The sequence below is a fragment of the Buteo buteo genome, chromosome 7 (genome assembly GCF_964188355.1).
Source record: "Buteo buteo chromosome 7, bButBut1.hap1.1, whole genome shotgun sequence".
NCBI classification, from domain to species: domain Eukaryota; kingdom Metazoa; phylum Chordata; class Aves; order Accipitriformes; family Accipitridae; genus Buteo; species Buteo buteo.
The window spans coordinates 39,788,022-39,812,871 of NC_134177.1; the positions used below are offsets into that span (position 1 = coordinate 39,788,022).

The 24,850-nt window shown below is 47.0% G+C and overlaps 3 protein-coding genes across 5 annotated transcripts in view; 2 read left to right on the forward strand and 1 right to left on the reverse strand.

Moving 5' to 3' along the window:
* On the forward strand, nt 1-17,934 carry ORAI2 (ORAI calcium release-activated calcium modulator 2). 2 transcript variants are annotated; one of them, XM_075032529.1, is made up of 5 exons: nt 1-1,418; nt 1,579-1,624; nt 3,904-4,144; nt 9,664-10,200; nt 17,808-17,934. In XM_075032529.1, exons 3-5 carry the CDS (start codon nt 3,917-3,919, stop codon nt 17,811-17,813), a joined length of 771 nt encoding a protein of 256 aa, XP_074888630.1. In that variant the 5' UTR covers nt 1-1,418; nt 1,579-1,624; nt 3,904-3,916; the 3' UTR covers nt 17,814-17,934. The 2 variants fall into 2 exon arrangements, with proteins under 2 accessions (XP_074888630.1, XP_074888629.1); XM_075032528.1 differs by lacking the exon at nt 17,808-17,934 and having other exon boundaries at nt 5-1,418; nt 9,664-15,519.
* On the reverse strand, nt 17,683-19,977 carry ALKBH4 (alkB homolog 4, lysine demethylase). The gene is made up of 3 exons (XM_075032526.1): nt 19,844-19,977; nt 18,821-19,018; nt 17,683-18,375 (listed from the first exon to the last, which is right to left on the reverse strand). The coding sequence occupies exons 1-3, from the start codon at nt 19,943-19,945 to the stop codon at nt 17,734-17,736; spliced, it is 942 nt and encodes a 313-aa protein (XP_074888627.1). The 5' UTR covers nt 19,946-19,977; the 3' UTR covers nt 17,683-17,733.
* LRWD1 (leucine rich repeats and WD repeat domain containing 1) overlaps nt 19,925-24,850 on the forward strand; it is a 16,919-nt gene continuing 11,993 nt past the window's right edge. Inside the window, exons 1-3 of one of the 2 annotated variants that reach the window (XM_075032524.1) lie at nt 19,925-20,064; nt 22,209-22,355; nt 24,526-24,760. In XM_075032524.1, the coding sequence (XP_074888625.1) occupies nt 22,276-22,355; nt 24,526-24,760 (315 nt within the window). In that variant the 5' untranslated portion in view covers nt 19,925-20,064; nt 22,209-22,275. Of the gene's footprint in view, nt 20,065-20,233; nt 20,803-22,208; nt 22,356-24,525; nt 24,761-24,850 lie in introns of those variants that run through there. The other variant, XM_075032525.1, reaches the window with a different exon arrangement.

The following is a 24,850-nucleotide window of genomic DNA, read 5'->3' on the forward strand; positions in this document are numbered from 1 at the left end:
CCTAGCTGCGGGCAATCCCCTGCCAGGGGTGGTGGGGTTGTGTGGGAAGGGTCCGCTGTGGGCAGAGAAGGGGGGGGTCCTGTCCTGCCCGGCGGTGTTTTGGAGCTCCCTTGGGATGCAGAGGGCAGGCCAGCTCTCAGGGGTTGTATCCTGACAAAGGGATCGTCTCGCTGGGGGTGCTGTAGGGGAGACACCTCCAGCCCACAGTGCAGGGAAGGCCCTGAGCCAGGGTGCTGTTGGAAAGGGCGAATCGCAGCTGTGGGGAGGGAGCAGATCCCATCCTGCCTGAGGAGTTGCAGGGGATCCTTGGGATGCTGGACAAGGATCCAGTGGTAGGAGGTCACATCCTGCCGAGGGAGGATCCCCTGTCCTGGGTGCCTTTGGAGGAGAGCGTCCTAGCTGTGAGGGGGTCTCATCCTGGCCTGGGGGATCCCCTGTCTGAGGGTGCTGTTGGAGAGGAGATCCTCGCTGTGTGTGGTCACATCCTGTCCAGGGTGTGCTAAGGATGGCTGGGAAGGAGGAGGAGAAATCACCTGCTCAGGTGGTGGTGCCCTGTGAGTAGGATCCCAGCTGTGGTGGTGGGGTGAGGGGGTCACACCCTGCTCGGGGGCTGATCCCCTGCGTGAGGGGCGCTGCTGTAAGGGTGGTCACAGCTGTGGGGTGTTCATACCCTGCCTTTGTGGTGTGACATCCCAGGGGTGCTGCTGAGGGGGGTCCCAAGCCGGAAGAGAGCATGGGAAGGGGTTCCCCACAGCAAAGAGGGCCTGAGCTTGGGTGGCTCAGAATAGCAGAAGGAGGAGTAGTGGGGCCTGGGTTTAGGCTTAGCCATGGTGCGCAGGGTCTTGGATGATAATATACAGGGGAGAAGGGTGCTGGTACAAACACACTGATCAGTCTCGGGGTGTGGGACAGAAATCTGGGTCTGACGGGGGGGCTGGCTTCCTGAAGCCAGGCAGAGGAGCTGACAGTACTGCTGAGACAGCACTCTGTGGGCGGTTGTTCAGGGCATGCTGTTGGCGGGAGGGAGATCCACATATCTCAGCCCCGCCGGCGTCTGCTTCATTCCCTGCTGTGAAGAAATCCCCGCACGTGCGCTTGCAACTGCACAGGGCCAGCTGAGATGTAAGGCACGGTAAAGGCTTCCCCCACTACGCTCGCGGCTCTGAAGGACAACGCTGGACAGATTAACAAAATCAATACGAGGTAGCAATCGCAGAGAGGTTTCTGTCTTCAGCGGTGTGAAATGAAACAGGGTCAAATGCATCGGTGGTGCAACGGAAGGGAGTAAAGACACAGCTGGGATGGACTTGGCTGGAGCTGGCTGTTAGGCTGAGGAAGAGGTCCCCTGAGGAAGCCCTGATTCTCCATCCAAAACTCAACAGCTCTGTGCGGTAAAACCCTGTTGGACAGTTATTTCTGTAAGAGCAAGTGTCCTAAACCTTTAACGTTGCAAGACAGGAACATGAAATCTCCAGAATAACTCTCCCCTTATGCAGATAACTGGCTGAAAAATATTTCCAGAGTAAAACTGCTTAAGATACAGTGCATGTAAAATGCTTCCTTGGTCTTGTGTTTCAGCCCTCGGAGCCCTCCACCGAGTCCCTCCATGTCTGTAGCCACCAAGGTGAGTTTGCTGTCCTGTTACTGCTTGTTTGGGTTACGTTCGTGTTTATGGATTTTATTCTGAAGTTGTTTACTTATTTGGGAACATCTCTTGAGCTGCTCCAGAGTGAAAATTCATCCTTGTGGTATTTTTAGCTTATTTTTCTAAGGAAAGAAGCAGATGTGATTGGGTACCCTTGCTCTCCCTCTGTAACCTCTGAATTAATTTGTCTTTTCAATGGAATTTGTCCCAGGGGTTGAAGTTTCCTACATACAAAGTTCCTACGTATTTTGTCAAAATAAATTGCAGGGTAGCGGCCATCAGTGTCCCAAATAAGGACAAAGCTGATAAATTCACCCCACGCTATACGTTGCAGAATCCACACAGGATGTTGTCACAGGAAACAGCTTTATAATTTTGCTGCTCACAGAATGTTTCTGCTCCAATGGTCCCAGGAGGCTTTGGGGAGAGATTTTTTTTTTTTTCTTCTTCTTCTGTAAAATAGGTGATTCTTGCCTTTTCTGGAAACACAGAGCAAGCAGGGAGGTTTGTCCCTGTTACTCTGTTCTTGTTTTTATTGTTGTGTGAATGTTCTTTTATACTTTTTTTTTTAATAATTTGAAAACTCCTGAGCAGTTCAGGAGCCATCCTAGAGTCTTCCAGGGACTGTAATAGTGGCCCTATCAAAAACTGCCCAGAAGAAGTCGTCTTGCGCTCTTGCTGCCATCCTTATTATGTCTGAGGGGGCTGGAATCTGAAAGCCCACCATGCTCAGGAGGGACAGACAAGTCTTACCACCTGCAATGCTTTATTTGCTGCTGCAGTCTAATCTTTGTTATTGTGCCTGGAACATCTTTGTTCCTTCTTAGTAACAGCATTCAGAGTTGTGGGCAGTTGGTGTCCTTTTTATCTTTGCCACTTCCTCAAATCTCACAGCAAATGAGGGTTTATTAGCTGTCACTATGTGGCCCGTGTCCGCGGAGAGCTGGGTGGAGCAGGGGGAATGCAGGCAGGGCTGGGGCTCCTCTCAAGCGTGGTGTCTGAACAGCGAGGTGCCTGTGACCTTGAGTTGTGGCGCTGGGACTAATTAGTACCACACCATGTGTGATTCTGGGCATGCATCTCCTCCTCCTAGGAGCTGGTAAGTATTTATGGCCAGAAGGGTCTCGTGTGGTGCAGCTCTGGTGGTGTTACCTGCCACCGCCGTGGTGGTCAGTGGCAGAGTTGTGAATGTCGTGATTAATCAGAGAATTGTGGTTTCTGTTCTTCAGAAGGATGAGTTAAATGTCTAGTTTCAGATGTTTGTCAGAGTTGAGAAATTTTTGCTTGAAACATTTAGTGAATTCTGTTCTGTGTTTGTGGATGGCGTGGAGATCAACCAGAGCCGTTTGGCAGCAGCCTGGCTATGTTGTGGTGTAAGGAGGGGGTGGTTCGGACCTCGTACTTGTCTCTGCTGGCAGCTGTGGCATTCACCACCTGAAATAGTCTTGCTGCTTTCTTACATCTTTCAGTGTAATCTCATGAATCTGAAGATGCTGAAACTACCTGGAAGGCAGCTCGCTTTTCCCCTTGGAATTGTCTTTTCCTTTCCCTGTGCTAAGAGCCACCAGTGGAAGTAAAGGAACAGGATTCTTGGTCAGATGTGGCTGATAAGTGGAGTGTGGGCAGTTCAGGAAACTTCCCACCGCAGAAGCTTGGGGAGTTCATTTGTTAACCCTACACAGCATTCAGCTCTGTGACTATTGGGGAAGGACTGTGCCCGTCTAAACTGAGATATGATGAGCAATGGTTTGACTGAATAAAACTGTTTTCCAAAGACAGAGCAAAAAGTGACTCCCTGAACATGCTAGCCGGCATTACTTTGGTACTCTAAGGAGATGCATTTGGAGCCAATCTGTGATGCACTGTGAAATTAACTGTCAGCTTAAAACAAAATTATAAGATGGAGGCACTATTTCCAAAGTGTCTTTATGTAAAACATTTTTTTTATTAGCAAGGAAGCATTAAAGGGGAAAGTTAAGATGCCAGCTTTGAAATGAAAAGCCAGATGCTGTGCACCCTTCCTGAATTCCTGCTGGAGTAGTTCCCGGGTTTACTTGTGTAATCTTTGCTAGTTCTCATGGTCATTTTTAGCAATTACAGATGGTCCTTTCTCTGTTCTGTGCCTTGCAAGCGTGACGGTATTTGGTCCATAATTTTCTACTGACCGAGGGCAACTTTGTTTAAACATAGCTTTTCCAGTAGTTGATGCTTGTCCTGTTCACTACTTCCTTTTGAACATGACTCTTTTGTTCCCTCAGCATTTTTCTCATCATGAGTTCTGAGTTAAATGTTCCAGTGGATCCTTCCACTCCTGCTTGCTGCTCTGAACCTGGCACAAAAGGCATGGATTATCGGGACTGGGTCCGGCGCAGCTATCTGGAATTGGTCACATCAAACCACCACTCTGTTCAAGCCCTTTCATGGAGAAAACTGTACCTGAGCCGAGCCAAACTGAAAGCTTCCAGCAGAACCTCTGCTCTGCTCTCTGGATTTGCAATGGTATGTGTATTTTGTAGCCACACTTTCTGGATCATGAAGGTTTTGGTTCACTAAAACCATCTATTAATCAGTGTTTGCCTCCTGTGAAGAAGCAGGACATAGTGTTGTTTTCTGAAGAGGCAGGAAGCATCTGCCAGGGGTCTTCTGCTTGGCTGCTGCTGAAAAGTTTGAGGCTGGCTCGCTCAAGGCAGCACAGATATATGAGCTGCCTAACAGTCAACCCACATGCTCCCAAGTCAGCCCTTTAAAAATACTAATCCCCTACCTGCAAGTGATCCTAAGTGCTCCACCAGTGCTAAAGAATACAGGACCTGGGCTCTCCTTTGGGCCCAAGGCCATTTGTAGCTGGCTGCCTTCGCATGAGGTTGCATTTGGGCGTGGAGCTTCTCCAGGCCACTGTGGTTGCTGTAGTCCTGAACATTATCGTAATTTATGTATGTGTTTTTTCAGGTCACAGTGTCTAAAATAAAGTGGAGGTTGGGTCACAGTCTGCCAGAGTGAAGTTTGCATAGCATGATCAGGGAGATCGTGTTATACGCTGAGGTGTGAGAAGAGGCCCTGCAGCCTTGGACCTGGTGTCAGAGGACTCTCTAGCCTGAAGGGAGGCAAACCTGGTATATTTGTGTCAGTGCTGCCTATTGGGCATAATCCCTGGTGCTTGCTTTGCTCTGTGCAGCACTTGGGTGTTATCTGGAAGCTATCTGCATAGGTCAAAATTATGTCAGGGAGCGAGCAAATGAACAAGACAGAGACAGCGGTCCAGTGCTCAGAGCTGTCCAAGCTGTGGTATTAGCAAAACACAGCCATGCTGTGTCAGTGTGAGCCTCTTCATTTCCCCTCCAGTTCTTGCTTACCGGGAGTGAGAATTGAAATCCGTTTGGGGGAGGTTTTCTGCTCAGGAAATGGGCAGGTTTGGTTGTTCCTGAGGTCTGTCAGCTGAATGTGGAGAGGCAGAGGGCAGCGCCTGGGTGAGTGGGATGTGATGTGAAGATGTTGCATCCTGCAGCTCAGAAGCTGGGGGGGAAGACAGATCTTGGGAACTTTCCGGATAGCTTTCCTTGTTTTATTTTAGCTTCTTCCACTGCTTTTTCCTCCCCCAATCCCCCAGCACGTGAATCATCTGTAACATTACAACAGTCTGGGACGACAAAGTTGGCCACCCAAAGTGAAGTTGGAAAAATGCAAGCAGGGAATTAAGGGGGAGCAGGCTGCAGAGGAGAGAGGGTGCTTGGTTGTTTTGTGATTCCTCTCTGCTCGCTGACTGTGTGCAAGCAATGCTCATAAGAACTTTTCATGCAGTGTATGTTGGTTTGTAACCAAGCTTCTGTGCTGAAATGGCAGAAGGTACCTCCTCGTTTTGAGAAAGTTGAGTGCTTTCCTGTAGATTACTTTCACTGAGAAGCTTTCTTACTCTAAAAAGCCACTCGTGTACTTGCCCTTTGTGCCTCTGGGTTACCAGAGTTTTGTGTTAGTCACTTGTGACTGTTCTCTTCAACATGATTGTTCAATTAACGTTTCATATTGTTGTGAACTGATCTATCTAGGCAGCATGGTTACACAAGCAGGTGCCCGTGCTGGGGTGTGCTCTCGCTGGCATCACTGGGACTCAGGGAGGGGCTTGCAGCCCACCCGCACTGCAGGGCTGAACTATGTATCTGAAAACAAAGCATGCCTTCTCAACTCACACAACAGAAACTTGCTGAAAGTCCTTGGCAAACACGCAAAATGAACCATTTGACTTCTCTTTAAACTGTTTAAAATGCAAGTCAAGTAAACACATAGGTGTAAGTAGTGTTAGTTATAATCACCAGCTTAAGATAATAAGTACACCTGAAATCAGTAACTCTTGGAAATAAAAATTTTTGCAATAAGAAATTCTCTTTATTAGCAAGCTTTTTCCCACCTGATTGTACTGGACCTTCCAGCGAAAGCTGCGGTATCTGTTCCTACCAGGTTATTTCTCCACTGGTAATTTGGCATGCAGGTATTTGGTACATGGATGTTTACTCTCTAATAAGAGCATCTATTTGGCTATTGATGAAAGTAGAGAAATTATTTAGAGTTAAATACTTTCCCTGAAGCCCTGTGTGCATTTAGCTATGTAAACAAATGTCATACAGGGCTTGGCTATTGCTTTATTTACCTCCGTGTCAGTGTGTTTGATTCAAGCCAGTTCCATATTGGCTGAAGATTATTATGAGCTGATGGATATTTAATCAACAGGCAGTGGCTTTGATCCAGCTCCTTCTGGACAGGCTGCAGAATAATGCGAACCTTCCTCATTACTCGATGCTGTCTCTGATATTTCTGGCAGAGAGTTGGGCAGATCAGGAGGATGTGGGTCCTTTCCAGTGCCAGGTCTGTTTGGAGGTGGGCTGTAGGGCTACTGCATTTGCCCCAGGGAGACTGCAGATGAATGAGATTTAGAGGGAGCGTAGGAAACCTCCTTAATAATTTTCCTGATGGAAATAAGAGCTATTGCTGCTAATCAGTCTTCTCAGTGCTTGTCCAATTGCTACAGGATATGTATTTGATTTAATAAAAAAAACCACAAAACCAAAAAAAACCCCCAAACCCAAAAAACCCCGACCTAACAGATCTACCAGAGTGATTGTTTTTACAAACTGCCAGACCATCTGTGTGAATGTAACATGGTTTATGTTAAGCCATTTGTCATCCTTTTGCTTGATACTACCTATCCTGGTCTAAATTTCTCAGGATGAGCATCACCTTTGTTGTGGACAATCTGGGCTATACGGGTCTAAAAAAAAAAAAAAACCCAAACATAATTGCTTGTAATTTAATTGCAGTTTAATTCTAAAATGTTCTGTGTACTTGGTCCTTTAGCAAACTTGTGAGCATGGAGTTCAACAGGGTGATTCTCGAGCTTAAAATTAAGCCTATGCTGAAATATTCTGCGGCTCAGCAGAGTGCTCAGTGCCTTGCAAAGTCAAGCCCTTGACACCTTGGCTTCTCGGAAGAGGTTAAAATAAAGGGGGCTATTATCACAGAAGAGTATAATTGTATCAAACATGACATATTAATAGTTTTACAGACTAAGCAGCATATTTAATGATTTTTAAATGGGTTATGTCAGCTTGTCCTCTTTCTCTTATCCCGGTCAGAGAATGACATGACAGTTTGTACAGGGTAAAGCGATAAGAGCTCACTTACCTTTCCAGCTCTTGTTCAGGTTAAATGAACTATTTTTCTGCCTTGCTGCCCTATCTGGATTGTTGATGTTTTTCCCTGAAATACCTCTTACTGAGCCATCAGTCAGTGTTAAAAATTCATCACATTGCACAGCTGAAGCTAGCCCTAGGGAATAGGTTAGTCTGGGAGGAAACATCCAATTAGCTCAAAAGTGCTGCTCATGCGAAGGATAACAAGTAGAAATTGATATGTTGACATCAGCCAGGCTTTCAGCTTTAATATAAAGCTATAAATTGAACATGCAGGTACAATTTCTATTCAGCTTGCTGAATACTATGTCTCTGGGTATTACAGCACCCAATAATGAACAATATACCTGCAGCTTTTCCTGGCTGATAGGGTGTGACTGACAATCACAGCACTGTACAAATTCACTGTACAGAACAGTGCAGCAAAGAATAAGTCTGATCTCCTTCTTGAATCAATATAAGGGGAACTGCAAAGAGAACATATGCAAGGCAATGTGTAATGTGTTTTAATTAAATTGACCTTGCAGTGGATGGTGAAGCCAATCCTGCATTATTATTTTCTCCGCTATACAACAAGAACCACTGTAAACTGCAAACAGGAACTTTTAAAAAAACAACAGAAAAGTAAAAACCCCACATGTTCATAATCAGAACAAAAAGCTGGGAACGTCCAAGAACTGTCACAGTATTTTTGTGTCTCTAATATCCTAAATAGTTGATGTACATATAAACTCTGGACTTGCAGAGATTGACCATTTGCTACCACAAACACATGTGTTATATCTTGGTTGCTACTAAATTTGTTCAGACTTGGCTGTGATCCCCTCGTTCAGGCTGCTGATGGTTTCAGAGTAAATGCAGGTAAGGCAGCAGTCATGCCAATGTAGGCACTTGCTTCCATCCCCTTTAATCCTTTTCAGGGCTACCAACAGGGAAAGCATGAGTGTACCCCTAATCTTCCAGTGCCCAAATAATATTATTAACAAGTAATGACAGAGTGAATGGTGCAGATTATTATACAGAGTGTGAAATGGCTGCTTAGGGGTGGTCTCATGTGAAGTCTGAATAAAGTAATCATGAGTCCGTTCTGCAAAATCCATCTAGCCCCCAGAATCAAGCTGCTTGTTCAGACTTTGCCTTCTTGAGATGGTCTTGAGGCAGGCATCCAAGCATCGGCTTCTCCTTTCCTTAGCGCATCTGGCAAGCTCTGCCACAATGGAGCAGGGTCACCTGGGATCACCAGAGGCTGTGCCTGCTGCCAGGCAAGTTAGTATCCATGCAAATCATGAAGTGCAGCCGCAGATCCAAGCAAGCCACTAGAGAGGAATGTTTGATAGGCTTGTCCACTGTTTTTGTGGCTTCTCTTAGCGAAAGGTTTCTGCTGTCCTTTCAGGGATGCCACCACACAGAAGTACTATTTTAATTCACAGGTACGTTAAGTAATTCTACAAATTCTTGTGCTAAACCAGTTAACAGGCCTAGGACTCCAGTTCTGATCTCAGAAGAGCCCCCTGCTCTCTTGTGCTTATTCTGCTTGTTAAGCTTTATTTGATTAAATTAAAAATAGAGAGCTTTAGAGACATGCTATATGATAGCTCTTATTTTGAGAAGACAGATTTCTATCTGAATCGTTGGTTGTTGAGCACGCCCATAAGCCAGTAGCTGTCCACTTCTGCTGTGTATATCAGTAAGTTATTAGCTCTCAAGGGAGAAATTTAAGGATATAAATAACTTGTATCTGGGCATATTCATAATAAAAACGAACATACAATGTTCTGAGAATAGAAAGCAGCTATTTTAACTATGGACTAACTTAAAGTAGCTTGTGTGCTTCCCATGGGGGGTGGTGAAACCTTGCTGGCTGCTGGCCAGAAGAGCTGCTTGCTTTTGCTTTTCTTTTATGCGCCTGAAGTTGAAACTTCCTGCACTGCAGCCACAAGTGATGAACGGAAGGAGAATGTGTGATGGGCGGGTGGGCTGGCTAGCAGGCTGTCAGCTGCCTCCGAGCTCCACTTGTTGTCTAATGAGTTCCTTCTGTTGTGTGTTTGGTTTGATGCAGTTCGTATGGCTCATGGTTGCAAGGAGAGATATGTTATTTCAGAAAACTACAGGGCAGAAATGCGTGCATGAGCCTTCAGAAAGGCCAGGCTGCAGACTGTGTCTTCACTGTACGTCTTCATGGGAAACAGAAATGATCCATCTAGGCTGCCATTCTAAAACGCACTGGAGTGTGTACTTGACCTTAGGTGTTCTTCAATAAAGATGCTTTCCTGGATGAAAGCCTTGAAAAGAGAAAACTAGCAGCTGTTGACAAGCTTTTTGTTCCTTTCCCCCCAGGTTGCCATGGTGGAGGTGCAGCTGGAGGTACAGTACAAGTACCCCCAGATGCTGCTGATTGCTTTCAGTGCCTGCACAACAGTGCTTGTGGCAGTTCATCTCTTTGCCCTTCTCATCAGCACCTGCATTCTGCCTAACGTGGAAGCAGTGAGCAACATCCACAACCTGAACTCCATCAGTGAGTCCCCGCATGAGCGCATGCATCCCTACATCGAGCTGGCGTGGGGCTTCTCCACTGTCTTGGGGATCCTCCTTTTCCTTGCGGAAGTTGTGCTTCTGTGCTGGATAAAATTTCTGCCTGTGGGCTCCATCCTGAAAAACGAGACCACCAACGTTGAGAAGCCCAGCGGCCATGCAGGTTGGCAGTCAGCGCTGGTCTCCACCATCATCATGGTCCCAGTGGGTCTGATTTTTGTCGTCTTCACCATTCACTTCTACCGCTCTTTGGTGCGGCACAAAACGGAGCGCCACAACCGAGAGATCGAAGAGCTTCACAAACTGAAAGTGCAGTTAGATGGGCATGACAGAGGCATGCAGGTAGTGTGACAGAGGCAGAGGCTGCTTCCAGCAAATCCGCTCAGCTAAGGCTAAGAGCAAAATACCTGTTTTGCTAGTTGGTGAGACGCACCAGTGATGGATTGTCTTGAGGCTTAAATATGTAAATGCTAATTGCCTGCCATATATAGCTGTGGGTTCTAGTGCTGTTTCAGATGCTGAGGTCTCTGGCCTGTTTCTGGTCCTACACACTTGCGTACTTAAGTTGACACTGTCATGGAGTTCAAGATCAAAACTTTTATCTACCTTAACATTGTTTCAGGTAGCCAAAAATCTGTATTTTTTACAAAGGCAATATTCTGTTGCCAAAAGTAAAACTGCATCAGCTGTCCAAAAAGCCAGTGTGTTTAGGACCTGTCTTATGTGTCAGAACTCCCTGGTTGTCAGTGCAGCAGCAATTAACTGGCAGCTCATTTATAGAGCTGAGCTGGTTAATGTGGGTATCTGCTAGTTAATGTGGGTATCTGCAGCTGACTTGAGGATGTCCAGGAAAGCGCAATAGAAATGGCAAGTGTTGATCACCTTCGTTCCAAAGCAAGTATTCCATAAATACGTAACCAGAAAGAAATCAGCCTTAGCTCTTATGTTCTTTTCTTGCTATTCCTTACTACATTTTTACAGCTGGGGAGATAGAATTTTGAATTGCAGGAGACTGGGAAGTTCTGTTGTACTTTTTTCAGCAACATCTGTCACTTTAGACTGAATGAATGCCAAGATCATGTGTTTTTTCCCAATAAGAGACAAGATTGCCCAGGGAAGGCTTACAGGTGTTTTAGTTTTAACAAGGACATTCTTAGAACAGTGACAAGGAATTTAATGAGACAAAACTTTGAAGGACTAGAAAAGCAAGTTTCAAGGAGGTAAGGAGTGACAGCATATAGCATATTGTATAAATCTGTCCCTATGTCGTCTTTATTTATGTATTGTTGTAATGCCTTTTGCCTGGTTTGCTGGAGAGAACAAGCCCCAGTCCTGCGTGTTTCATCAGTTGTTTGGTTGTTTTTGTCAGCTGTAGCATTCATCTGTCAAAAATGAATGCTTCCTTCTCCCTCCACCAAAGCAGGCAGCTCCTCTGGTGGAACCTGGAGCTGTACTGGTGAGTCTGATGGAGCTGGATCCAGCAGGAGAGCTGTGTGCCATTAAAGAGCTATCACGTTTCATTTGAGCTGACTTTTTTTTTTTTTTTCAGCAGCAGAGAAAATGACACTTGCAAGTCTGTATTGCTTAGCAAGGGAAGCTTGTAAATTCTATAGCATACTTGTGAGTGAAAACGTCTGTAAAAATGATTTTATGATTTATGGTAACTTTGTGGAGGGAAAAGAGTGTTTTGCAATCATCAGCTCTTTTAAGGGAAAGTAAGGCTTTCTGCCACACAGGGCTGAAAGAAGCATAAGCACATTTTCTTGGCCCTGATCTGTGCTGATCTCCTGCTCTGCACTCAAACATTGCAGTTTCAGAGTCTCCCAGGCTTTATAGGTTTCTGAAATCATTAAGGATGTTTGTAATGTTCTATTTAACCCTGGTCCCTTATTCCACCGGGATTTGAGAAATCTAATGGCAGTGTATTACATGTCAGCCTCCCAGAAGGGAGAGTGCACGCAAATCCCAGTGCAGCGGGGTGACACTATCCCACTATTCCTCTCTGGCGAGGGCCTTGGGAACCCAACTCTTATCTTTGTTGTTTACATGCAAGTTTGAGCGTTGCTGAACAAGTTGCTTAGCACTGTGTCTGTGGCTTTCATCTGTTGTTCTTGCCACAGTTGGCATGTACCATATTGGCTGATGTGCAGCAAAGAAAATAGTCTTTGTGTGCTTAAATGACTAGTCTGTACTTATGCATATATGCAAAAAATAAGGAGTATCCTCCAGGAAGTGGGTGGTCATGAAATTCATACCATCTCCCCAGAAGTCTGCCTTCTCTCCCTCCTCTTTTTACCATAATAAAAATTAAAGGTTTACACAACAAAATCAGAGTTGAGTTTTCTGCCAAGTATTATACATGTAAGCTCTTCTACCAACAAAATTTCTATTGTGAGGCCAGAGCCAGAGCAGATAGGATGAATCTCTCATCTGTACTTTGCACTCTCCTTTAACATCAGTAATAATAGGACTCTGTGTGCTGTGGAGCTCAGGAGGTTGTTGAGGAAAGTATAGAGCCATTTTTGCAATAAAAAAAGTTTCACAGTGTGCATACAGTGCTGCAAAAGCAATGCAGCTCATTTGGAAACAGCCAAATGGTTCATTTAATTCTTTGCAAATATAATAAACCTCAGCAAATGGAGAAATGCAGCAGAAACTGTGCTATGATTTTGTAGAATAACTTGGTGAGTCTTTGGTGGGATTGGATGCAAGATAAGTCTCAAGGCAGCACATTTGTGACTGGAGTGGGATCGCCTTACTCCAGCAGGGAGTCTGAAGTACGGTTTGAGGTGGTGTCCCAAGGGTGAATGCACTTCAAACAGAATAATAATGTGCTTTCCCATCTTTGCTCGTGGCTTTGTTTCTTGTGTCTTTCTGGGCACTGAGTTCTCCCTTCTGTGAGAAGCCCATGGGAGTATTTTTGCTCTTTGACTCTGGCATCTGGGATCTCTCTAGGTTACCCATCACCTTCATGCTGTAACTCCTCTCCTTCTTCTTTCCCAACAACAGCATTTGCTTTTCTTGCTCCTGCCTCTCTTTCTCTAACTTGTTTACATTTTCACAGCTGTTGGGTCAAGACTTGTGTTGCGGAAAGATTGCCTGTGGTATCAGCCGCCGTAGTTCATCCGTAAATGAGTAGGGACATTGCACTTGTCCAGATGGGTGTTTCTGTGCTGCTGCGCCAGAAAACCCTCCTTGCTTCTGCTGCTGCCCCCGTGACTGTCAGCAGGATTCCCATCAGTCAAGCCTGGGGATGCCTGCCTTTCCACACCATCGCTGGTGTCTCAGCAGGGCTGGCAGCGCGCTGTGTCACGTCCAGGTTTGCCTGCTGGTGCCTGGCCACGTCTGACCTGTAGTGTCACCTCTCTGTCGTTCCTGGGGCGTCTGTCATTCCTGGAGTGTCTCAGGTTTTGAGTAGCTCTGTTCCTGCAGTGCCTGCACAAGGCTTCTCCCAAGGGTCCCACCCTCAGGCTGGGGATGGGTGTCGAGGATCTCCCCTGACGTGTGTGTTAGGTTTCTGTACCAGCCTTGGGCTCTGGGGTGCTGTAGTTTGGGGTGGCTGTTGCCCTAATTCTCAGCTCCCGTGGGCTGTGACTCTCTGGACCAGTTATTGCCTTGTTTGGGCCATTTCTCCAATTTCTGCAGTGGGGCTCGCCGCAGGGGACAGCCACGATGTCGCTCCAGAGTCCTGAGTCCTCCTTCGGATTTTTTTGGACAGTTTTTGCCTGGCAGAAAACACCTCTGCAGGCTCCAGTGCTGGAGGGGCCCTGCCTGCCCAGCCTAAAGTGGGGAAGGAGCTGTCAAGGACAGGGGTACAGCCCTGCTTTGTATCATACCCAGGTACCTGCCTTGGTTTAGGGCACGATTCCCGTCTCCTTCCCTCGTAAGCAGGAGTCAAGACTGGGCACGAACGCAAGCCGGAGGGAGCCGTCAGAGCTGGGGCAGTATCAGGTTCTCCCTTTGCTGTGGTCAGTGGCAGCTCTTACGCCTGTGAGCTCCCTATTTTTAACGTTGCCCTGGGGCAGGCCTGGCTCTGGTAGCTGCTACCCCGTTGTTTCGGTGGATATGTGACTCTCGGGGAGGCTTTATGATCAGGGGAGATGGAGTAGATGTTGGATTCGACCGTCTGGGCCTGACCCACGTGATGGATGAAAGCAATACTGTGCGAGAGCCCTGGGTGGAGCGTGCTCTGCGGTAAGCGCTCAAATATGTGGAAGTGTTTATAGAGAGCTGGTGGGGTGGGTGCAGCTGCAGAGCGAACATCCTTCGGTTCCCTGACTCTGGGATGGGCAATCCCAGCTTGCCACAGGGATGACTGCGCTGGGCTCGGGGATGGAGGTGCAGGGTGCCCAGCTGGATGTGGGACTGGTTGCTCACACTTCACATTCTCCTCTTGCCTTTCTGTGGCTTTATGCGGGATTTCATAATGTCCTTTCTCTTCCTCCCCTCCCTTAAAACAAACAAACAAAAGGCCTTCGAGTTTCCCTGCTGCTGTTAGCTTCCTTATCTTCTAAATCTTGTTGCACCTACTTTTAAGATAGCTTCTTCAGTAACACCCCCCAAGCTACAACCTCAAATTCAGATCCCGGCACAACTGGGCCAGTGTGGTTATTTTCTGATTAACTTCTCGCAGGCTGTCTTCTCTGTACCCATTTCAAACAAAGCAGTTTCAGTAATTACTGACTGGCTGAATTTGGAAGGCATTCCCGTGAATACCTGTGTGTACAACTGGGAGCTTGCTTTCTGCCCAGGGTTGTAACAATGAGTGCTAAGTGCTAAGAGAAAAAAAAAAAACACAACTCTGTATTTTAGCTTTGCCTATTCTTGTTTTATCTCTGCATGAACAATGTTTAATGTAGAACAACTTATGTATCTCAGTTATTGTCCAGCTGTGTGAGAGAAACTGGATAAACTTGCTAAGTTTTACGCTTCTTGCTGATTTCAGACTGATTTTTTTTTTTTTGAAAGGCAGCTCAAGTCCTCCAGCATCCTCTATGGGTTAACTTGGGTTTTGCCTTTTATTAAAAAAGCTTGGTCAGATATTATCCTTATCCTTCAAAAATACACAAGTAGAGAACAATCAGATGTGCTTCCTTTTAATGAGGGCCTGGTTCTTGGCACTTTACAAGTGCTGATCTTGGTTACAGAAATAAACAGCTGTGATAGAAAATCCTATAACATGAAGACCATTAAAGTTTGTCTTACGTTAATAATACTAGAATAGTGGTCAAAATTAGTTTTAAAAGCTAATAATTAAGATTAAAACCTCTTTATACTTTTCTCGGATTTCTGTGATACTTGACGCTCCAAACCAATTGTTAATGTTCTGCAGGGCTGTGTTTCTGGCTTTTTAGGAGAAAATGTATGTAAAGTTTTAGGAAGTAATACAGAACCAATGGGTGTGTAATTGCATTTTGGTCTAAGATGATGCCCAAGAGGTTGTTTAACAGGCAAAAAATGTCAAAAAGATAGACATAGCAATGAGTGTGTAGTGACTAGATTAAGTTTTGGACTTCAAAAACATCTAGACAAAGCCCTCAGTCTTTGGCTCAGTATTTAATTATTTGCATTTTTTTTAATTTAAGATACCATCTAGGAAGAGCTGGAATTTTCTGGCAAGAATGGCAGCTTTCTGTATAGTTCGACTGAGGCAGAAAAAATCAGGTAACAAATGCAGAGCACAAAATGCACTAACATTGTGTATCTTGTTATTGTGGCACTGATCCATCAGAAGCCATCATCTGTTTTCACTGCGGAGAGAATGAAACAGCAGGTAGCACACAGAAAGTATTTTAACAGGCTGAGAGCACAATATAAATCTAAAAGGGAGCACTGGAAATAAGGGCCAAACATTAATAGAAATACTTGATTGCCGCAGTTTGCTGAGCAAAGAGCAGATTGCTGGAGAGGCTCAGTACTGAAAGGGTGATGAGGATATGGGCTCAACGCTTGCTTTATCTGTGAAAGCCTGCCCTGGGTTTCCTCCCGTAGTGTGGCTTTGTGCTGAGCTCCAGCAGGCTGCCAGCCGTGTCCTCCTGCTTGGCCGAAGGTCCTCTGCTCCGACGGTAGCTCCAGGCGCTGACCTGGGGACATCACGCTCTCTACAGCTGGGGAGCCCCGTGGACACCAGCGGCACAGTGCTGATCACAGCAGTCTACCAGAAAAAGGTTAGGAACTGTTATTTTGAGAGCACAAGGACCTGCTTTTGGGAGCGAGCTGAAGAAGTGGTAGCCTATGAGAAATCTCCTGGGATAAAGCTTGCTGTGAGCAAGCGTGGCCTGCCTGTTGCATGTGGGCTGGCTGCGTTTGCAGTGATGGGTTTCTGTCAGAGAGGGCATGCTGTGACTGCCGAAACTGCTGCTGGAGCACGGAGGTGGCACTCACCGGCCGGTCTGGATGGAAGTTTGGGGTTTAGGACCACCCAGGGGAGCCTTGCTTGTGGGTCCCTGTTGGAATTATGATGTAGACGATGTCCCCAACTGTTCAAATACTGGGCTAAACTGAAACTGGTTCACTGCAGCCTAGAAGGGGTGTGGTTGTATGTTACCTTAAACTGATAACAAATATTCTGATTCACCCAACTGATTTTCTAGTAACTGTTCTGTATTGTTGGGTGAAGAGCTCCCTCCCCCACAGTGCTTGAAGCAGAGGGCAGTGTCTGTGGTGTGAATGCATTACTATACAGTAAAACCTGTGCGCTGTGCCAAGGAAGTACTGCTAGGGCAGGGATACACCTGTGCAGGGACACTAAGATCCCACACAATAAGCGTGTCCCCCCCCTTTCCTTACTGACCAAAACCAGGCAGCATTGTAAAGTGTTTATTGCTGTAGGTGTGACTGTGCTGAATGGTTTTGATGACACATCTGTGTTTATTAAAGGATCACACTTCTTCCACGGCACAACTTCATTTTCAAGAGCACAGAAGTTTGTTCAGAGCAGACAGATGGCCTCAAATCAGCTTCTGCTACAAATGACTACTTGAATCTTAGGTACAAGGCATGATTCAAACCTGACTGCTGGAGGTGCCAAGAAAAAAAATGATAGCCGCCAGTGTTGCAGTCTGTTGCCCAGCTTATTCCCAAAATCAGACTCTTGCTACTGAGAGTTGACAGCGGGGTTCAGAGATGACAAATGATCAGAAAATAACACAGTCTGTGCAAGTCTTTGGTCTGAACTCTGTCCAAGCTGTCTCTGTGGAAGAGTCAGCTTCGGCCCTCTGCAAACGCTTCTCTTTGGTCCCAGAAGATATAGGTCACACACGGTATTTATGATTAATCCTCACTGTTAGAGCATGAATCTTCAGCAAAGGATAATTACTTTAATTAGTTCTCAGTGTGTTGTACTATCTGTGGAGAGACGCTTGCTTACCCTCCTCCCCTGGAGAGCTGATCTCTAAAGGACCTATCTGAAGCGGGCGAGAAGATAGTTGTGTCCCTACGGCACAGTGCAACGCAAAAAGCAGTATGACAGAATCAAGTATGGGCCAGGAAGGGTCAAAATCTGCAGAGTTTGGGCTGAATCTGTGCCAAGGGCAGTTCGATACTCAGTTCAGTTTAATGATTCTTTCTTGGTTTCATTTCAGTATTTAAAAACTGGCTATTTGCTTTTTGCATTTTGTTACAATGAATACAACAGCTTATTTCTGACTTTTGCCTCAAAGTTCCCATTGCCCAGGAGAGTCTTTGAAGAAACCAGTAGCCCACCCCTTCCTTGCACTCTCTTATTTCTGTTTGTTAAATTTCCATTTGATTGAGCTTATCTCTGTACACACCTGGTTCCTTATGCACACTTCAGAAATAAACAGAGCTGTACAAATTCTGTACTTTATTTTTCAAATTTCCTAACAAAATGCAGTTCCGGCTTCCTCTTGCTGATCACACTGGTCTTCCTTGAAATGAAAGAGCTATTTCTAGCAGTTCTTTACCCAGTTGCTCATGCCTTCCTCCAGCGCTGAACTCTGCAGACAGCTCCCTGAATGTGACACAGATTCGGCGATGCTCTATATGCTTGCGGTAAATCGCGTGTTTCCACTTGTACCGTGCGTCACCGTACAGCACCACCAGAGACCTTTGGGGTAAGTGAATGGCAACAGTCACCTCTTTACTTGGAACAAGCCTTGGGGATAAAATGCAGCTGATTCCCTCTTCGTCTGAATTTTTGCATGCTGACGTCTCTGTAAGAGATCCAGGGGGACTTAATTCCCCGTTTCCTTTACTGAAAGTGGGAAATAATTGGATACTGTCCTCTGAATCACAAGACATGGATAGCACAGTTTTTGAGAGCAAGTTTAAGCTAACCAGACGCTCTCCCCAAAGCCACCAGTCATCAAAATGTGCGTCAATGGCAGAACCTCTTTCTGGCATGTAGTCCAGGTTACATTGTTCAACGGGTAAGAAACCGCCTAGTACAGAGCAGGCCTTCATTTGTGCCACAATCTTTTTACTAAAACTTGGCAAACCGGTAAAGCTGCCAGCTTTCAGCCTTTGTTTCTTGAAGTTCACTTTGGGTCCATAGTCCTGTTGGAAAAGAAGAAGGGAAAAGCTAGTGTTAAGGAAAAATCTAGGATGAGTCTTTTTGGAGAGGCTGTGATCCCCACAGGGCTCATGGTCAAGACTTTTGAGTTCTCATCTCTTCCAGTGACCTGGTCACCAGGTTGCAAGAGGACTCAGTGAAGCTACATTAATCTCTCTGGAATTAGATTTCTCACTTGCAAAGTAAAAACAAAACACCCACTTCTTTCACTTGGAGATTGTGTGAACTTTAATCAAGTATGATTTGTTGCAACTACTGTATATTTTTGCAAGAATTTGACTTTAATTAGAAGTAATTCTTGCAATTGATTTCAGGAAAAGCTTCCAAAGGAAAACATTTAATGAAACATGTAAATGTTCTGTGTTTTAACTGAAAACAGCTTTCCTTTTCCAGGGGGACCGAAGAACAAATGTGCTTCTAAAGGCAAACCTGTTTCTTTCGGCCAGACTGTGATGGTTTCCAGTCATCTCGATCCATCAGTTCAACTATCTCAGATTCTTCATCTTCGCTAATGAACTCCTCCATCAGAAACACCCCTGGAAATGGAAATGCCCAGCCAGCAAATTCCGAGTGCTCATTTCCTTTAGCTAGGCCTGTTGCTGGACAGTAAGTGAAATTATCTTCTCCCTGTGGAAAAACAACAGAGAAGAAAAAAAAGCAGTGAGGGGAAAACCTATCACAATAAGGTATTTCCATGATTTACCCCTGCAACCTTGATGTTGCAGCATGAAAACCGTCTGTACAGGATTCTTGTAGACATGAGCAATTTTACAGCTGCTTTTGGGGAACAACTCCTCTTCCCTGCTTTTTTTTTTACAGCTGCAGCACTCCTGCGCTGCTTGCTTGGAGCCGCTTTTCTTTCCCAGTAATGTCTTTATCCCGCAAAGCCAGGGAAGAACAGATGATCCTCAGTGCCAAATGTATAAAGAGATTAATGGTTGGTATTCCTCAGGCCGGCTGTAGCGATACAGTTTGTCATATCAATAAATGTTGAATGAGGAAAGTTGATAAAAATCGCCAAGGCCGAGAGGCTAAGCGGTAGCGAACCTGTCTTGTCTTTTAACGTAGGAGAGTCGGGTCCGGTCTGGCTCGGCTTTCGAGGTTGCCTGCGCATCTGTACCCTCACTCAGCCGAAGGCACACGGGCCCTTTTCCCAAATACCTCAGGGGACGCCACCGGGACCAGCCCTGGGGGGCTCTGCTTTGTCCCCGGCCTGGGCTCCCTCTCGGGGCCCTGCAGCCCCCTGAGGAGCCCAGACCCTCTCCCGACATGGCGGGGCAGCGGGAGGGGGGTCCCTCCTCCCCAGCCCCCCCTCCGGCCCTGAGCCGCCCCCCTCCCCTCGCCCGGCCGGCCCGGGCCCGCAGACCGAGGGGAACATGGCAGGCGCCCCCCGACTCCTCCCGCCGGCCCCGCCCCGCCGCCGGCCCCGCCCCGCCGCCCCTTCCCCGGTACCTGCGGGGGCGGAGCGGCCTGCGCGGGCCCCTCGCAGAGCAGGCAGGAGCGGATCCCCTTGCAGCCGCAGCCCGGCCCTTCGCCGCCGCCCGCCGCCTCCATCCCCGCCGCCTGCGCTCAGGATACGGCTCCCCCCCCTCCCCCTCCCCCTTCCTCCCCTCCTTCCTCCCCGTCTCCTCTTCCTCCTTCCCTCCCGCCGCCGCGGCACGGCCCGCTTCCAGGTGAGGGGAGCGGGGTGGGCGGGGGAAGGCCCGGGGCCGAGGCGGCGGCGGGACACCGCGGGCTGGGCGCAGGCCGCGCGGTCGGTCGCTCGGTCGGGTGAGCGGGGGTGGGGAGGGAGGGGGGGGGGACGCACGGACTCGCTCTCCCAGCAGCCCCCGCGGCGCCGAGCAGCGGAGCGGGGCCCGGCCGCGCCGCGGGGGTCGCCGGGAGTTGTAGTCCCGCCGCCCAACGCACACCGCCCCCTCCCCCTCCCGCGAGGGCGCCTCAGGCCGCGGCAGGCGCCGGCCCTCACCGCGGTCCCCGGGCTCGGGGCAGGCGGCGCCGCTCGGGGGCAGGCGTGAGGCGGCGGCCGCCGTCCGGAGCCGCACCTGGGCGCCTCGGCGCGAAGCCAGGGCCGCCGTCCCTGCCCGCGGGCGGTGCCGCGGCCTGCGCCCAGCAGCCCGTGCCCCGGCGGTCCCCGGCACGGCCCTGGGGCTGCCGCGGTCTTGAGGGGCCGTCGGGGCCGCCTCGCAGCCGGGAAGCCGCCCCTGGATGGGCTGACAGGCCGTCGTCGTCGTCGTCATCCCCAGCGCGGCGGCGGTGGCGTCGTGCGGCGCCAGTTGGGCCGGGCTCGCCTCGGTTTAGGCGAGGCGGTGGTCCGGCTGGCGCGGAGTAGTTACAACTAAACTCGTTTTAATCTCTGCCGCCTTAGTCCGGCCTGAACCGACACCCAGCTGTAGGACTGCGGACCCCGAGAGGTGCTGCTGGGGGGGCAGGAGGAGGGTCAGCGGCCGATTCTGGTGGCGGTTCCCAGTTAGGCTGGGTTACGGGGTTCGTCAGGCCCCCCGGGGAATCGAACGTGCCTTCTGCAGCGTCACCCGTGGCGTTGTGGTGACGGGGCCGCGTTACGTCGTGGTCTGCCCTGCTGCTCCCCGGGGTGGTCTGAGGTGTCGGGGTGGTTAAAGAGAGGGTGATGGGAACATCCAGAGTCGCTGGTGTGAAATTTTTCTTATAGATACTAGAGCTTAGGGAGGTTTATTAGGTTCAGCAGGTAAGGGCCTGATCCTGTTGGTTTGGCTTTCAGGGACAGCTCTGTCACCTGAAGGATCAAATCCTGAACGGCTGCTGTTCCAGCTGTTTTTCAGGCTCGATGCTCTTTATGCTGGTATAAAATACTCCATACGTGAAGGCTTGACCTTAAGTACAGGTGTTAACAAAGCAATGCCCCATCGCTCATCAGACCCGATGGTCTGGGTGCTGTAGGCATGTTACAGTGCTGAAGTCGAGCCTAAGGACAGCTTAGTGCCTTGCGTGTTCCTCGTGATTTACTGGAGTGGCGTTAGGCAGCAGTGAGACTAACACAAAAAGACAGTAGCGAGCCTGGCCTTGGAGCTCTTTTCTCTTTTATTTCCCTCTCTTGGAATCTGTGTCAGGAGTGGTGAGCCACGAACTAGTAATTTCCTGAAGCTACTTTGGCCCTATCATTGTTCTTATTCTAAATATCAGTGTATCCATGCGCGTGCAGGCACTATCCTATCCACAACAACACATGGAAACATCTGTTAATTACCAATAACATACAGAATGCTGTTGATTTTTTTCCTTGGTGAGGAAATGTTACTGGTCGGTGGGTATTTACATTTCTGGTAATTAATTAATCGGTTTTCAAAAATTTTAGGAATTTAGAAGTTGTCGGCCAAGAGTCTACCCATCTGGTCAGGCCGTTGAGCGCCCTGTGTCATTTTCTTGGGAGTAAGACATTCACAACAGGTGTATTTATTCTTACTGTGGCTGTTTATTTGAAAGTGTGTCAGAGTTCTTGGAGCAGAGCCCTGTTGCGCAGGAGAGGTACAAACAGGTAACTGTGAGACTGTCCTAGTCCTGAGTGCTGTCACCCCGTGGACAGCTTTCATCTACAGCAAGTCTGTCACATTAATAGCCAAGGGAGGTAACAGCCAAGGCTGTTGCTTTGGAGATGGGTTGGGTCAGCATGTTGAGAGTGTGTGCCCAGTGTAATAACAATCTCTAGTATTTTCATTTCAACTGTGTAAAAAAGGCGACTTCAAACACAGCAGCAAAATCAGTAGCTAACCTCCTAACTCTTTTTTTTCCCCTTTTGGAGTCAGATGAAAGGATTTCCTCTTATTCCTGTTTGTTTTACCAGGAAGGTTACGAGAAGAGGTCCTACAGCTGACTGACTAGTGATTCCAGCAGAGGGGTGGAGATTAAAAATGTCAAAAATTACTACAGAACTTCTTTTGGAAAGAGCGGTTCCAAGATCTACGAGGCTCCGAAAGATCGAGACGCTGAAGTAAGTGCAGACAGGCCCATGGAAAATTCCAGCTGAATTCAGCCTAGGCGATCCCTTTTTTTGTCTTTCTTCCCCTAAGCATTTTTACTGAAAAAAGAGAGACGGTTACAAAGCACAGAACAGGAGACGGCATTCTCGATGCAGGACCAGTGAGCACTAGTGGAACTGCATTCACTAGATAGGTTATCAGCAGTTAGCACCTCTTTTCACCATTTATATTGTATATATGCTGCCACCTTTTTTCTGTAAAACTGCTTAAGGCTGGATCCTGATTTCCTAACCCTAAGATATACTCCCTACCCCCAAACCACTTCTGTCTTTGCTAGTAATTGCTTAATGTGAATAAGAGAATCTCTTTGGCCTAGATTTTAGAGGGTTTTAAAAATATTTTTGGCATTATTTCCCCTCCCTTTTCCTCTCCCTCCATCACTTTCCATCTCTTCTAAACCTAATTATATTAGTACCTCAAACATTGCAGAGAGGGATAATAAACTCTGAGACAATTAGAAACCAGTAAAAACAGTTTTGATGCTCAGATCCTTAACAGAGGTTGTTGAAAATATGTGTCTTTCCAAATGTTTAATACAGTGGAATTTCACTATTCCAGAACTGGTCAATCTGAGTGACTCAGCTAGCCAATTTCTGGCTGGCACCTTTGTTGTTTTTGTTGCTGATGTAAGAGTTTTGGGTTTCATATGTACTCTTTAAAGTTATTTCTTTTGGTTTGTCTTGTGTTAAATGTTTTTAGGGAGAAATCAAAAGTTTATCTGAGGACTATAAGCTGCAGTAATCTGGGTAACAAGGTGATGTTGAAATGTTTGAAGTAGTGAATTTCTAGAGTGTGGCTTTTTCCATGCAGCTTCGTACCATGATTTTGAAGGGTTATATTTCAGAAAGTCCATTTGGGGAACACTGTGTTGAGTTTCTCCCCAAAATGACACAGTAGTCACACTACGCTTTGCAGCCAGCTGAATTCTGTTGAACCTTTCTTATATGCTTTGACCGGCTGGTTAGGCTTCTGAGATGACAAGTGAAGGAGGAGTGGTCTTATTTCCTAATTTTATTTACCTTATTTATTCACACTTCATTTACATTTAGAAGGCCTTTTTTTAACTAATCATTAGAGATGGAGATTCTGTTTGTTAAAGGAACTCAGGCTTGTATCCTCAAGAGATGTCAGCTGTCAGGACTAGAAACTCTCTTTGGAGCTCAACTAAATGATGTAATCAAATCTAAATGACCCTGCTTATAATATGCAGTTTTCACTTTATTAGGGAGAAAGAGTGTTTTTTTCCCCTCACAAATATTGCCCCTCTTCCTCTTTCAGGACAGATTGCTTCTGTTTTGGTGGCAGCCTTGGGATTTTGTTAGGTAGATTTCCATATTTGCCATGGGAAGATTTTGCAGTAAAATTCACTGTAAAAGAAATGGAAGAATCACTTTTTTGTGCAGTTAGTTCTTTGAAAACAGCCAAATGATTTGGGGACCTACTCTGCACTTGGCCTGACCTTAACTTCTAAGGCAGAGAAGAAAAGTTTTGAACCAGATCAGCAAACTGATCAAATTTGCTATGTTGTTGTGTGAATGCAGGTGTCAGCATGAAGTGAGGGGGAGGACAGGACTAGCACTTTGGAATCATCGTAGTCTTATGTTGCTTACAGCAGTTGTGAGATGGTGATTTCAAAAAAATGGGTGAAATAATGAATCTAGGGCATTCTGTGGACAGGTTAGACTGACGGTGTAGTGAATAAGTGTCTTGTATTGCCACAGCTTGTTTTGTTGAATTTACGTTGCAAAGGAATAAAATACCAACGTTCTTAGAGGCGTAGTAATTTTTAATATGAGCAAGAACTTTTCTAGCGATTCACTGCTCACAGCCAGCTCTGTTATCCATAGGAGGTTTATCGGGATTGCAGGTTAACTGCACTGCAAATACTTTGGTAGTCTTGCGTCTCTGGTGGTGTCTGTTAGCTCAGACACAGCATCTTTTCCAGGTATGTGTGCTTGCAGTCCAGAATACTGCAGACAAGAAAACACAGATTTGGTCAGATTTACCCAGTGAGTTGTGCTAGACTGAGAGGTGCCACCAGGTGGGACCTTGTATCCTGTGAAAGTCAGCACTTGTTTTTCCAATGCACTGCAGATAGTTCGTGTTCTCTTTTGTTTTCAGCCTGTCCAAGCTGCAGTTGAAGACTGGAGACTTAGATCCACGTTTGTTTTCCCGTCTGAGGCATCTGCAGAAACTAGATCTCTCTGATAATTTACTGGACAAATTTCCCAACAGTCTAACCCTGCCTGATCTGCGTGTCCTAAACTGCAACAACAACAAACTAGAAGATGTAACTGCTCTGAAACAGTTCCCTCTGCTCGAGGAGCTAACCTACGAGAACAATGTGTACTTGACAGTGAGTTACCTCCCATCCTTAGAAGCTGAGCATTAAATAGAGGGGGAAACAAACAGCAGTTGTGCCTAGTTTTTGTATGTTGTTCTTAGG